Source organism: Nestor notabilis, unplaced genomic scaffold, assembly GCF_000696875.1.
Source record: "Nestor notabilis isolate BGI_N333 unplaced genomic scaffold, ASM69687v1 scaffold6656, whole genome shotgun sequence".
NCBI lineage: Eukaryota > Metazoa > Chordata > Aves > Psittaciformes > Psittacidae > Nestor > Nestor notabilis.
The window spans coordinates 137426-153329 of NW_009932396.1; the positions used below are offsets into that span (position 1 = coordinate 137426).

General features: G+C 36.8%; 1 protein-coding gene across 1 annotated transcript in view; it reads left to right on the plus strand.

Moving 5' to 3' along the window:
- Positions 1–15298, plus strand: part of LUZP2 (leucine zipper protein 2) — a gene marked incomplete at both ends in the record, with an annotated part of 70920 nt that extends 55622 nt beyond the window's left edge. The window contains 2 exons of the mRNA XM_010016372.1: positions 2141–2305; positions 15212–15298. Of these exons, the coding sequence (XP_010014674.1) occupies positions 2141–2305; positions 15212–15298 (252 nt within the window). The remainder of the gene's footprint in view (positions 1–2140; positions 2306–15211) is intronic.
- Between the last annotated feature and the right edge of the window lie 606 nt (positions 15299–15904).

Sequence of the window (15904 nt, forward strand, 5' to 3'; positions counted from 1 at the left end):
ATGTGATCTGCGTAAGCAGTGCTCACAGCAGCATTATTCAAACCTCTGTGTGTGTCTGGTGCTATGTCACGTTTCTTGTTAGCCCACTGAACTGAACTGCTCCACATCTTAATTTAAAAACCAAGCACACTCCTTCTTTGCTCATATAACACTCACAGGCAAGGTCTCTCACTAGTGCCAATACACCGTCTGTGGCAGTGGCAAGAGAGCAATGCTTGCCCCAAATATCCTCCAAATGCAGTTATTCATTATAATGCAGGCAGTTGTGAAGGAAAAAGCAAAGAAGATATGATGTCAGGAATTTTTAATGAGACTGCTCTTAAGGGATTCTGTCTGCAGATTAAAAGGGGATTTGCAGTGCATGCAACTGACTTCTCTGACCCTCTGTTTCTTTCCTATTAAAAATGATAGGATTTTAATTCAGGGCTCAGTTATGGTTCCGTAGGCTTACCAGAAGCCTGACACCACCTTCTTGTAAATCATCATGGAGTCAATCTGTACACTGCAAAATGGCAAGCAGGTGTTAGAAAACCAGTGCAAGTGAAGGAAAAATATAAAGGTCATGCCAGTGAGAATTATCAGACCAGAAATACACATTTGACTAGTTCTAACTACAGAGCAATAACCATTTAAGTTAACCTTTTCCCCTGGTTAAGAGCTTTTCTTTATGACCTTTGTACTGAAAAGAGACAGTCAGTGGTCCATCCACGTCTTAAGTGGCGGGTGTGGGAGATGAGAGGATGAGAAATTATCCAGAGGGATGTCTGGATCAGAGAACTGTGGTTTCAAATCAGTGTGATTCACAGGGAGCACAAGGGTCATATAGTGCTGTAATGGCTGAGTCCACATCTTCAAGAAAAATCAGTCTGCTACCGCCACCGGTTTGGCGTTCAAGCTTATTTTGACTATGTTAGATGGTGATTTATGTTCTCTATGCAGTAACTTCTTGAAAAGGTAGGGGAGAAGACATATTACGTGGAAGAAGTCAATTAGAAATTAAAAGATGCCTGAGATGGATGAAGTAATCCTTTCACTTTTCAACTGCCGTTAGGTCAGAGACATATCAGTCTGACTTAAGGTTCATATATATTTTAGTAAGTAATTCATGCAGAGTCTGCCCTCTTTCATAATCCAGCATTCCTTCTCACTGCATACATCTTAAGGGAAAGACATCTGGTTTTGTCTGTTTGCAAATAAACCAAACTTCATTCTATCTCCTATTTCTTTGATTTTCCTTATTGTGCTGCGCGTTAGACTTTCTATAGTTGTCTTTGATCCTACCATTGAAATGTACCCTACTAACTGGTTTTGTTTGCTTATTTTTAAAGAAAACTTCAGGTTTTCCGAGTTAGGAAATACATTCCCTGGTCCCAGTTCAGGGGAAGTTTATCTGATGTAAAACATGGAATATTTGTCAGGTTCTAAAGAGTACTTGTTTAACAAAAAAATGAAACAAGGTGATGTGTGCCAAATGCCATTGAAATATTTTTATGTTGTATATGTAAGATTTCATGCATGCAGTATGTAGTGTGTAATGTTACTCATACCTGTATTTTCCATCAACTTTTGCCATGGTATGTCTTGATTTATGAATCTTAAAAAAAGATCTTTGAAATTTAGTTGAAAACATCTATGGTTTATTTGCTATGCACCGCAACGGCATAAGATGCTCATGGGGGAAGTCATCTTTGTTGGATTAAAATCAATCTTTATAACTTGTGGAAAAACACCAATTAGGGTGAATGTTATAACAAAGTTTTATGCAAACTCTATGTCTTTGCAGTACTTGGGAACGTTTAATTCTCTGTAACTATTATATGTAAAAGGCTGGACAGTCTATGACATTTTATAGATTGTATTATTGTTTTCAGAGAAAATAGTATGTAATAATTATTTGCAATAACCAATGTGAGTAAAATTGCATGGAGGAAGGGAAGAGTGCAGTGACTTAGAGTTAGGGGTGCAAGGCACAGTAACTTAACAGTATTAAAAACGTGGTTTAAACAGCCTGAATTTCTTCCACGAATAAGCAGCAGCAGCAGCTGCTTGTAAATGTTTGGTTTAATGCAGAGGGAGAAAGCAAGCAATTCTGTTCATAATAATACATCTTAGAGAACTGGTATTTTCTTCTTTTTCCCAGGAGTCACAGCTGAAAGCTCTGAAGGAGACTGTGCAGCTTTGCCTGTCTTCTGTTCTGCACAGTCAGCCTCCTGCTAGGAATCTAATCCCTGCAAAACCAGCTGAGAAGCTGACAACCCCAGTTGCAAAGGGCTCAAAAGTTCCATTTCAAGTGACAAGCACCAAGGTAGGATTTCTATCTATCTTGTTCTTTTTTTTAAACATCTGTGGAAGTTTGTCCTGTCAGAACATCACCCTGTAACTAAGGAGGATTTTAAATTCATTGAAAGATTAGGATGAATTTTGAGGACAATTCTAAGCCTGTTTCTGATGTCATTAAATTTTGTTTAAAAGTTGGGAAACAGCTACTTTTTTTGCTGAGGAACAAAATCCTGTCTATCACTTGTTAAATGGACTGTGTTTGCATAATAAATTTATAAGAAAGATGGATTTGCATCTGAAACAAGGGAGGATGCTAATTCATAGGATTACTTACCTGTCAGGTGCTGATAGTAAGTTTGTAGTAATACAGAAATAAGCAGTAAGATGGTTTTTGCTTATTGTGGCTTCTTAGTGAAAAATAATGATACAGAAACAGAACAGTCTGGGAGACCCAAATCAAATTTGACAAAAGGGATCTATAGGAGTGATAGTAGGCCATATTCCAACGTAGGGAATTTTCCAATCATGCAAGTTGGGAAGGGCAGTTTAGGAGAAACATGAGAAAAAAAAATATGAAAAATGTTTTGGTTCAATAAATTCAAGCATTTTAATACAGTCAAGATATGCAGTAATTAACACCTGTGTTGAGGGGTTGCATTTTGCTCATATATTCAGCTGATTCAATAGATGTAGAAGAAATCTGTGATTTCTTTAAATGGAAATTTCTTTTCAATTATAAAGGAAGTTTTACAGAAGAATGACTGATGGACACTTCAATGTCCTCCTTAAATTCCAGAATGCCTTCCTGAAATATAAACAGGAATTGCTAGCTCATAGCAAATTTTTATATGGCAGCTATTGATAGTCGCTGATAGTACAGAGGCTGAAGCCAAAAATTAGTCATCTTTCTGTGTGTAATTAAAGTTGAAATATAATTTCAGAAAGCAGGGTAGAATTATAAAACTAGATCTCACATTACTACTTTTAAAATAATAATGATTGTCGGTTCCTTAATAACTGTTTTATAGGGAAAATCCTTCGTTCCGAAAAGTTACTACCTCTGGAAACAAAGCACTGTTTTAATTAATAACAGCACATGGGGATATTAGTGCTCATTTAGATTAAGATCACTGGTTCTGGGTTCTTCAGGAGAGTAGATTCTTGTAGGTGATACAGACTGAGTTTCACTCTGGGAGCTCAGGAGCACAGTTTTCCTAGTTGATGTGGCTGTAAAATTGACTGTCTTGTTCTTATTGTCCTTCTCTTCGCATTGGAAGGGTTTGTGCATACGTCATAAAAGTGTAGGTGTACTGAAGGGTAAGGCTGAGCAAGCCACTATACCTGTGTTTAAGAGTGTTGTAGGGTCAGAACCTTTGAAGCATTTGAGGTCTCCTTGATTTTACAGGTATTACTGCAGTGAAGCAAAGGAAATGGGAATACAGTGTAGAGATTAGAATTAGTTTTTTTGATATTTGACTGAAACATGGAATAGACCTCACACAGATTTTGTTTTTTAAAGTTCCTATTTGTAAAATCTATCAGTATTTCGTGCTTCAGCCTTTTGAGAACCAGCACTTAGTCCTCCGTACTGAAAAGGGCTTGAATAAGTTATATTGCCTCTTTAATAGACATCCCTCACATTGCTCTGCACTTGACATATGCCATGAAAATGTCAGAGAAAATAATGCTCTGCAATCCTCTTCTTACACACACTGACACCTCATTGTATTAAATCTGTGCATCATCTGTGATTATAAAACCACTGAGATCTGCTACTGTGAAATAGGTTGTCAGAGAACCCTAGTCAGTCCAGAGTTTTACCCTTTGCACTTGAGCTGTATTATAGAAGGCTTTTTTTATGATAGCATCCATTCTTAAGTATCCTTTCCTTTGCTTTTTCTTCCTTCTCAAACTAACCAACTCATAACTACAGATGTATAGCTTGCTGGTGGTTTTTATTTTATTATCATTAAATTTACATACACATTTTGATATGGCAGGCTAGTATTTTTAAGTGAATATAAATGTGTGTGATTACTTGAATATGTGTTCATATGTAAAAATGGGAACTTGAGACGAACAGAGCTTATGAATCTTGTCATGTCTGATAAGCAGCAGTTTCACCTTCAGGGAAGAAAAGATGATTTGCCTGGTAAATTTATTTCAATGATATTTTCATCCAGGCTAAAAAATGCTTTCTGAAAATGTCAAACTTACTTTAAATCCATTGAAGGGTACATCATAAAATGTATGATACCTGTATCACTTGGGGACAATCATCCCCGGGATTGGAATGCTTCCTGGTTAAATAAAATAAATAAATAAATAATAAAAAAGCAGGTTTTATACTTGTATTCAGAATTGGTAACCATGATACCTGTGCGCTCATTAGAGGGAGTTCACACAAGAACATGGCATAGAAAGGGTAAATAGGAAAACCAAATGCCAAATTTGAAAGTTCATTAAAAACAAGTATTTTCTGGTAAGGTATTTTGGTCTTTCTAGGGAATGTGATATAAGGAAGTAAAAATCATGTTTAGAAAAAATCAGTACAAATCCATGCATAAAGTGATTTACACTAAACCCAGAAATAGGCTGACAGCATTTAAAACCATCTTATATGCAATCAGAACTACAGGATAATTTTCTGATTTTAGACTCATTCTGAAAAATGCGTTAGAACTGCACAGTTCTTGAACATTCAAGACTGAAATCAAGAACTTACTATAATTTCTTGATAGCGTAACTTACAGAAACACAGTCCAGCTTCTCAGCTGATTCATATTGATATTGCTCTGTTTAAATTACTTGTTATTTCTTTGTTAAATCAAGGATCCAAGTCAGAATAACTCATGCTGCTTTTACAACCCTTAGTTGTGTGAGTTCAAAGTCTCTCTGGGAAATTGTAATGGAAAAACTATTACATTTCGGAGACTGATCAACTGAAAGCATACAGAAAAAGCATACAGAAAAAAGTGTACAGAAAAAAGAAACTTTTGCTTTGTCTGTAGTTAAGAGGCCTTTATAGCTACTGTTTTGTCCCTTTGAAGGTTCGAAAGGAGATACTTAATATCTAGTAGCATGTCACACTCGTCAATTTTTGCAGCTTGTCTGGTTGTTTTCAGCAATTCATTATAAACTGCTGTAGCAATGAGTGAATACCAAAGGCATACAGGATGTTATAGTGACCACACATTGCAAATTAGTTATTTACATTTTGGCATCCTTTGCTGTGCAACAAATTACAGATGCCGGAATACTTCTAGATCAGTACTTGAGAACTTGAGCTCAATTGTGCAAATGATAACCTCAAGGTAACCAACCTCTGCCTTCTCTGTTTCAGTGGTGAATATAATGTCGTAATTTGGACTGGCATGAAGTTTAGTATAGCTGCAGTTCCAAATTATGGGACAATTGAAAAAAAACCATGTGATTTGGTGAATCTGTGGTTCATATTCCTTCAGGTTTCTCTCTCAGAGTGTCAGAGCACTGCCCTAGAGAACTGCAAAGAAAGAAAGTTGAATGCTCAACTCCCACTGCAAGTCAAGTGGGAGAAAAAAGTGGAGAAACATTTCCAAAGCATGATTTTAAGATTAGACTAGCCTCAGTAGGGTTGCATAAAATTGTTTCAATGTGAATTTAGAGCCCAAAATAGGAGAAGCACGTGAGTTAACTTTATTCGAAGTAATCTTCAAAACAAAGTTACTGACTTACATAGAAATTCTGTTGAAAGGCAGTAAAGTGGTTACGTAAGTGCCAAAAAAATTTTAACTTGGTCAAGGTGAGCCTTCATCCTCAAACAGTAACATTATGCCTAAATATTTACAGCAATATTCAATGTTCTGTATTACACAAGCTGATCCAAGAGCTCCAAGCACAGCAAGCAAGCCTAAATCTCTGTTAGAAAGTAATTAAGAAAACCAGCTTCTTTCCCAATGCATTATTTAGGTATTAAAGTGTGTATATTATTTATTGAAGAAGTTTTGGTGGTTGGTTGTGGGTGTCTTGGTTTGGTTTTTTTTTCTTAAAGTGCTAGGAGCTCTAGAGAAATGTGGAATACTGATGTGGTAGATAGCATGTATCACCAATGGAAGTCTGGACCCCGTCTGCTATGCAGGATTGTACTTGTGCGAATGATGTACAGCCTGTGCTCTGCAGTTGGATAGTTTTAATTTTTAAGCTTTTTTAATATAGCGTATTTCTAAAGTTTTTATATTCCTATGCAGAATGTAAACTGCATTTATCTTGCCATCCTGATTTATATCTGTTCCCATCTTCATCTTTTAAATGCACATAAAGACTAAGGAAGCCTAAAATTTCACATGTTTAGGGCCTGAAAGAATACTTGTAATTGTTTGGAGATTGAATTATTCCTGTATTTTACCACAATATTCTTAAGTTTGATGAACTGCTTTTTCACTTATTGTCCCTGTGTGGGGTAGCCCACATAAAATGTAGCATGGGCAACTGAATGAAACAAAGTTCTATTCCTTCCACTAATTAAGTGATCCTGCAGTTTGCCATGTGGTACTTTGTTTTTCTCACCTGTGAAATAAGGGACACTGTCTACTGCAAAACAGAGTAGGAGAGCGATTTTCAGCATGCTGCTTGTTATCAGGTCCACGCTTTGGCACTCATCCAAATAAGTAACTTTCAATTTATGATGAGATGAACAGGGAGATGAGATGGAGACATCCTTGCGTGGGTAACTCTGTTAGTGAATGCAGACACATCATTATAATTTATTTTTTTTTTTTATATGACACTGGTTGCCTTGTTCATTATATGTTTTCTGAAATCTTATCCTTAACTTCTGAGTTGGAGTGGGCTGATCATGTGGGTTTTTGGGATAGGGGTGGAGTGGTTTTGTTTTTGAATGAGCAGCACTATCTAGGTGATAAATTTTCAGCTACCTTAAGGCTATGATTTGCATAGGTGAGTCAGATAGTGTTCTGTATCTGTCTTTGTAATCCTTCAGGTACTCTGACTGATAAATTGCTTATGAGTTGGGGTTGGTCTTGGCAGATGACAGTACGAGTATGTCAAAACTATAATATCCAAAACAGCCAGAACGTTCCGGTGGTACTGAAAGGAACTGCAGGGGATTCTGCAGTCTCGACATACATACTCAGGACTGTTGTATTCAAGGTGTGCTGGGTTTAACATATTTTAAAATAAAATAAGATAGAATATTTTAAAATCTGTTGTTTATACTTAAGAAGACTCCTGAAAATAAAGTTCATATAGCATCTTGACAAACAGCCATAGAAGACCCTGAAAATCATGCTGGAGTTTACTCTCTCTTTTTCAGATTTCAAAAGTGTACTCAGAAATAAGATTTGAAGGACACTTTTCATAGTGGGAGGCAGCAAAATATCGTAGAGCTAATCCTGCCTTCCAAAAAAAAACGTTAGGAAAATATTGATCTGTAAGTGCTTTGTATTAGGTCTGCAGCATAGATAATATCCCACAAAACTGCTCTTTGAATGATTATGGGATATGAAAAGTAGACACAGCTTTTACGATGCCCAAACCCAGTCATTTCTCAGGTTGCCCCCAATTCTTTTGCTTAGTTTAAAGAAACAACAAATTACAACTTTGTAATTGAAATACAAACGATTAATGATACAGATTCAAGAAGTTTGTTACTAAGCCATTTAAGGTCACCATAATTCAAGATAGTCTTGATGTTCTATGTGGCAAATCCAGTTATATTTCTAGGCCAACTACATAGAGCATTCGGTAAGAAATGTTATTCTTGGCCTTTTTAGAGGTTATTCTACTTTTTCTTTTATCTAGGTAATATAGGTTTAGGTGTATTGGGTGCAATAAAATGCCTTGAAAGCAGTTTAGCAATGATATTTTTATGCTTTTAAATATATCCAATAGCATGTACGTGCCTATGTGATATAAATAACGGTTTTAGGATCCACTTCTCTTGAGATATTTATGCAAAAGCTGTCTGTGGACCTTAACAGCACACTATCAGATGAATTATAAAAATGCCTGCAGCATAACTTTGTGGTAACCCTGTGACCTAACCGTAGTGCCATGAGATCTGAACTCAGGACTGAAATCCTGTAGCACTACTGCACAAACTTTCTTTAAAATCTGTGTCAGAGTAAGAAATTAATCTAAGGGAAATATCAGACTGGAAAGGTCATAGAAAAAGGCTGCATTTGGGAATTAAAAAAAATAGAGGCAAGGGATGTCTTACAGGAATCCCACCCATTTTTGTATGGCACTGAACCTGCTCAGGTTCCACTGAAACTGCAATGGCGGTGCATTAATATGTTATCAACAGCTTTCCCACAGCACTCAGCTGTCCTCAAAATCTGTGTTATATATATGCAGCTCACACTTCACTACATTGTTAGAGGCAGCACTAGCCTTCAGAAAATGTTTGTATCAATAGCCCAGTTGACTTCAAGAAAGCAAATTGTATAAATTGTATAGCAATAGAGCATTTCTGTCACCTCTGAAAGTCAGGATTAACAAAAGCTACACCTACAGATGGAATAGAGGAGACCAAATAGGACTTGTTAAATTTCTTAACTGGATTGTATGAGGTGTAATTTTTCTTTTTTAAGGCACAAATTTTGCTATATTGGTATATACTCCTAAAGTAGGAGATGTTTTTCAGATTGTATTTTCCTCCTCTTTTACATATCAGCCAAATGATTAAAGTGAGACAGAAGCTGTAGACAGCTATGGGAACACCTACCTGGTTACAAACAAAATCCCCACAGATAATTATATAAAGCACATATTTTACCAACTCCACTGGCATTCTCTTAATGCAGTGTCACTTGCTGATGATAGTACTGAAAGCTTGTTTTGTTTTTTCCTGACAAGATGTAATTTCCATTTCCGTGGACTCATTTTACAAATCCACACATATATACAAAGTTTAACCTGGTTGGCATACTTTGCTGAGTTTGCTGTACGAATAACAAGTTTGGATATTTTTAGCAAAGAAATACCTGTTTTGGCAGAAGGTAAGACAAGTGCCCTTTAAATTCACTTTGCATTTATGTCCTCTACTAAAATAGAGAGGGTAAACAATAGGCTAAATTACTACAGGTAATAAATGAGCAATTATGTAGACTCATGATGCTTAATATGTTGTGGTTTTCATTAGGTTAACACAAAATTACTGGGGACAGGTGCATTTGTAATTGGGACTCATTTGGAAACTCATTTTAGTGCCATTTGAGTAATGTCACAATGCCATCTGTCCTCACATTTCAGTAGCTTTTCTTACAAAGTGTTTCATACGTATAGTTGCAGGTCTTAGTTCTGTTATCTGCAGAAAATTGCAGAAGTGTTTTCTATTAAGAATCTTTCTGTTTACTGCACAAGTTCCCATAACCCAGCAGCGTCTGGCAGTCGAATTGCCTTGTACACAGAGCATGCTTGAATATCCTCCATAGTAGACTATTTATACATTTCAGACTTACATAGGTTAGTTGTCTTATCACTGGAATCAAACTGCACTTTAAATGAATTTCTTTTTTGTTTAATTTGGTTTTAAGTCCTAAGGAGGCACACAGAAAAAAAGTGCAAGCTAGAAAATCTGGCAGCCACAGTGATCTTACAGAACAAATACAGGTTGTCAGAATGTACCCACACTTAAAATTTTGCTGGGCTGTTATTAGGTCTTTTATAGGTCTAATGGGAGTGATTAAAGATTTCCATGGCTATAAGAGCCTTAAAAAATGCTATCTGATAAGTTCTAGATTTCAGGCTGTTCTTTGGCCAGTTGTGATTTTTCTCCACTCTGTTGATGTGAAATAGAAGTAGAATTAGTCTAAGCATAAGCTGTTTAGGCCCAGTAGAGTTTCGGGGGGGAGCTGGTACATGGGATTTTCACAGCTTTAGAGTTAGTAACAGATGTAAATGGGACTGAAATGTTCTGTTAATGGTTAAAATACTTTATTGTTTTGACTTTCTTCCTAACTTTTTTTCATACAAAAGATTCTAGTCATAGAAGAGTGAAGCATAAAACAAGAGGACAATGAATTGCTGCATTTAACCAGTAAAAACTAAAAAAGTTGTGGGTAATCAAATACCTTTTAATGTTTTGGTCTTGGATTATTACACATCTATACAAATTCAAAAGGTATTGGTGTCAATCCTATTGTTCCACCCTCTGCAAAGAGGCGAGTAGAATTGTCTGTCTCTGCTCTATTTCTATTTAGGGTACTTGATAGGCTGGACATTATAAACATTTACTTTTGAAACTACTTCATTCAAGACATGTACAACTTTAGAACAGAATAAATGTTTCATAGTGGATAGTTTATTTGATTAATTTTTCTGTTTTTTCCTGTAAGCCATCATGAGCCATCTACAAATTGGGGGTTTTTATTGCCACTGTTATCATCATTACGAAATAGTCTAGGACATAAGGGCCATTCAACTCCTGGTAAAAATAAATAATAATGATGAAAAAACCACCAGGAAATTGCTTCCTTACTGTCCTTTGTGCAAGTGAATGTCTACTCTGTTAACCACAGAGTATTTGAAAATATAAAATGGGTACTGCCAAAAAAACCCCAAACCCAGTAAAAAAAGAACAGTGTATGCTCTAGAGAACTTGCAGTGACCTTCAAATCTAAACATTGGCAAGTGTAGTAACAGCTGGTTCAAAATCAACTGTCTTCTGTAAGAAAACAGAAAAATAGATGCAAAAAACCCCAAAGCCACCAGTTTCTCTAACTCTTAGGAAATTGTCACCTTGTGGAACTTACAAAATAATCAGGTAGGGTTTTTGCCTTAAATACTGTAAATATACCTTTAAATATAACATGGTTTATTAAATTTTATCTTGTCAGTTAGGAAGAATAAGAACCAGGACATAAGCATGACCTGATTAAAAAATGAATTTTGTAATTAGACTGGTCATATTTAATCGCAGTCTGGTGCTGTCTCTTTCTTCTCTCATACTTGTGAACACACACATGCAATTATATATAAATTACTATATTATTCATATCAAGTTTATATATCATGCTATACTTTAGGTATTATATATGATTACATATGCACACATGTGGGGTACTGGTGCACTAGGCATTACTTAGAACGACTTAGATTCTCTTATGGTGGTCATTATTGATTAAAATATAGTTTTGACTGTAACTGTTTAGACTCACTAAGTTCTAAACTTCTGTGAGGTATGGGTTTCTCCTAAGTGTTCAGTTTTCCTGAGCAGCCTTACCTAGCAGCTGACTCTAATAATTTCAGTTTTTAATTGTCTCATATGCTTCATTGCAAACATATGCACGTCTGCTGCGTGACCAGGAGATGCTGATGTTTTGTCTTGCGCTTACTGTAGATTATTATTTATGGGTTTCACAAGGTCAATATGATTCCTCAGTATTCCTAAGTTTTGTTTTCAGTTAATGTAGGTACTTTTAGCTCCCTCTGCTGTATAATCTTATCAGAAATCTGTTTTGTTGACTTTGCTTAATCTTCTCAAAGCATGTAACTTAGATATCCTTTATCTTGTTTGTAGTCAAAGAGAAATAAATACATCATTTTAGCTCTGTGTAGAAAACTGAGTCACAATGAATTGTCACAGAGCTGCTCTCATTGACCCTGAGAAAATGGATTGCATACACGAGGGGTTTTTGCCTCTCAACTTCATAGAAATATAAATGAGAAACTGCAGTTTTACAAGGAAGTGAGGCAACTGAAATAGTTGAGTGAGGGTTCTACTAGAAAACATGTATTTACATTGTCAGAAATATGCAAGACTTTCAAAATAATCTGTGCTAGGAAAAAAAACAGCAGAATTCAGAGCACAGTGACACACAGATGTGGCTTCTTTTTGTTTGCGCATAGCTAGGTATTTTGGGAATTGCTTTAAATTGGCATCTGTTGCCTGTTTAGATCCCTAGAATAGCTCTCCAGCTACTTCTGGAGAAAGGCACTGCTCTCCTGCAAGACCAACCTGTCTCCTTTACCAGCCTCTTGCAGCTGGCTTGGAGGCATTTGGGTATCAACTTAAACACTATATGCTCTCTACTGTAAATTCAAATACATTCTGTATACTACCAGAGGAAAGTGAGCTATTGTTATTTTCATTTCTGTTTCTGTGCTGCTTTCTTACTTTAAGCACGTTTATGAGTTTTCTATTCTTCGTGACAGAATCCCCTGGAGTGAGTGCTTCGCTCTGAGCTCTAAGAGCAGGTCTCATCCTCCAGATCTCTGGAGTTCAGGGAGCACTGCACTGGCTCTCATGTAGAAAGGATGTTCAATTAGAAACAAGTTCCACTGTTTTGAGGTGGTTAGTAACTGTTTTGTTTTTTCCTCCGAGGAGATTGACTTCAGCAGAATAATTATCTAATAGTGAATACTTCAAACAGCACTTGAAAACTTCAAGATATCTTCCCCAGATCTTGACAAATGAGACTTCTTGACTTTTTTTTCTTTTAGAGTAGTTTTTTGAAGAGAGGAAGGACCTCAGAACACTTAACACAGAAAAATTTAAACAAATGTACATATTATGTCCAGCATGATATCCTGCTGGGAGGCAGCTGCATATGTGAGGTAAAATTCTGCGCTCATAGTATTGTGATGAAAAGGGTGATTTGGGAAATTAACATCTAAATATCTCATCTGTCATCCCTGATGATCTATTTGAAAGAACAGGTCCTTTCCCTTTGATGGATGTTCAGCCATTTGAGGTCATGATGAATGTTTAACTCGGAGGAATTCCATTACAGCCAATACAAATGCCTGTGAAATGTGAAGAAAAGAAAATATCGTCTTTTGGTATCTATGTTAAAGATGATCTGACAATTTTCACTTCTAATGGGAGTGAGATGCAAAACTTCTGATTGTTGTGCTCAGTGTTAGCATGATGTATACCACCAGTAAGCAGCTATTTTCCACCTTAAATATATATAGTGCCAATAAAAGATAAATCAAGGATACTTCTGTTTACTTTAGAAACAGCATGTAGAAGCTAAAGGATCAGGTACATTGCAGAATTTGTAGCCTTTTGAGAAGAATTGTCCTATATAAGTGTAACTCTGTAGATGTGCATTAAATAGAAATAAAAACTGATCAATGTCTCACACACTTATTGTTGAATAATATTGACTGTGCGATAGAGAAAAACTAGTTACCTGTGCTGTAAACACAGACAAACATATGTGTATTTGTGGCTGCCCCATCTCCGGCAGTGTTGAAGGCCAGGCTGGACAGGGTTTGGAGCAATCTGGTCTAGTGGAAGGTGTCCGTGCCTGTGGCAGAGGGTTGGAATTGGGTGAGCTTTAAGGTCCCGTCCAACCCAAACCAGTCTGTGATTCTATGATATGATACATATAAAATGACCATCACTGTCATGAAAATATATAGGGAGTTCTTGTTTATTTCTGCAAGAGTTGAACTGTGGAAGATTTGAGTCAGGATATAAGGAAATGTGATACAATGATTTCCTTTATACTATATGTAGATGTTAATATGTATTTGTCTGTGATGTCTGTTACTTTAAACTGTCTGAAATTTGTAGGGCTAGGAGGACAAGTCAAAATTCTATCATACAATGCAAAACACTGCTGTGAACTTCTGTAGTTGCAAATGGAATCAAAGCTGCTCAAAAAAGAGGCGGGGGAAGGAAAAGGACTATTTGTGAGGCATTACATGGCAATTGGCCTGTGCCCATGTGTGATACACAGACGTCCTGGCTTCCAGGAGCAGTGAGACAGAACCAACTTTGGAAAGGAGATGTTTCTGGCTCTTGAACTATGCACCTTGCCCAGAAAAGCTCTGACAACTTCATGCACTTGCTACATATAAAACTGCTCTAGTTGTTCACAGTAAGTGCTACAAATCCATGAGCAAATTTGGTTTTCCTAGATGTGACAATAAGACATTTCCATCCCAAAGGAACAAGACAGCCTAAGTAACACAAAATAAGTGCATTGATGGAACCCATATTTGTGTTGGGCAGGTCATCTGGCAAGCAGTTCTGTCAACAACACTGGCATCTCTCATGGACAAGTGCTGACTATAGAGCAAAAGTTGTGCAGTTAAGCTAAACTTTTCTTTTGCCACATGGGAAGAAGAAAGATCCAGTAAGACTCTTTCTAATATAGGAAAGAATTGAACTCCTTATCAAAGTCAAAAAAACACACTGAGAGAAGTGTGTTGATCTTTTAAACTAGAACTCATGATGTGCAGATCATGATCAGCTTTGACTAACAATATGATAAATAATTGGTGATGATGGTTGTGCAATAGCTGAAGGGATGTGGTGTTCATCAGTTAGAAACCAAACAGGGAATGCAGCAGACCTGTTGGTGCTCCCTGGCTTGGCAAGATTCTGAGCAGTGCAGCTATGGCAAGTGATTTTTTAAAGGCTGTTAGAGCATCTGGTCCTATTGGTAAGGCAATCATATGAAAATTGAAACACCTCAAAAAATCTTGGGTTTTGGTTTGGGAGAGAAAAAAAGAGGAAGGTTTCTAGGATACAATATTACACTTGAATATTTTCAGAATGAAAGAGGATAAGAATTGGAAATTTTCCCGTTTTCTACTTTCCTAGAGGTAGGAAATGCTGTAAACACTTGAAAAGGTGACACTGTGAAAGCGCTTTATTGAAGACAGCCTCACCTAAATATACCAAGCTTCCCTTTGCTGTGTAGAAATGAGTGCAGCATGCTGAGTAATCAGCTATATATGCTGTGTGTATAATTTGCTGATCTTGAGCAGGATCAGATTCTGAAACAGGAAGCATTATGCACAGGCATTTATTCCCTTCATAAAATTTGTTGAAAATGCAGTGTATGAAGTAGTTAACAGGTTGCAATACCTGACTTGTTGGGCTTTTATCATTACCCTGACTTTTCAAATGTGACTTGCTTGCAATGTAGTTTATCTGACCTCTTTCCTTTCTCTTTTTTTTCCCCATGTCCAGCGAAACGCCTCAGCTGAGAAAGAGACTTTTCACGCGGTGTTGAGAAAGGAGGAAAATCAGAGCTCCCAGGGCTGTGATTCTCAAGATGTAAGCTTCTCTCACCTAGAACTCAGACCCTAATCTAAATTGTATGAAAACATTAATGCCTTAGACGATTAGCAATGTGACTTATTTTTCCCAGTCAAGCTGGTACATAGATTTTATAAGCCAGCTATATTCTGCACTAAAGCGCTGAAAAGCAAATGCTCTTTGCTGACAGTTTGTGTAGGTATACTCTCTGGGTTTCATTAAAGACTACTTAATGGAACTTGAGCTATTGCATGAAGAGTAGGAGAGGAAACGATGTGATTTGATGTTCAACCGTTTCAAGAATTGGCTTGTTCCCAACGAGTTGCCACATCACAGTGAGATCCAGAACGTTATTTACATAATGTTTCCACTAATAATCAGGCACAGCTGTCACAGATGCTTCATTTGAAAGAACAAAACCTTCAGGGAGATGTAAGAGGTGACAGTGTAATAGCTGACAATATGTAATCTTGTCCACTGCCAGTCTAGGAAAGATGCAACTGTGCTTTTGTTATGACACGTCTGACAGAAAGCTGAATCTGCTGCTTTTACTAAGGCAAAACTCTAATTGAAACAGCATGGTGGGAGCTGTCAGCAGAGATCCCAAATGCATGTATTATGCCT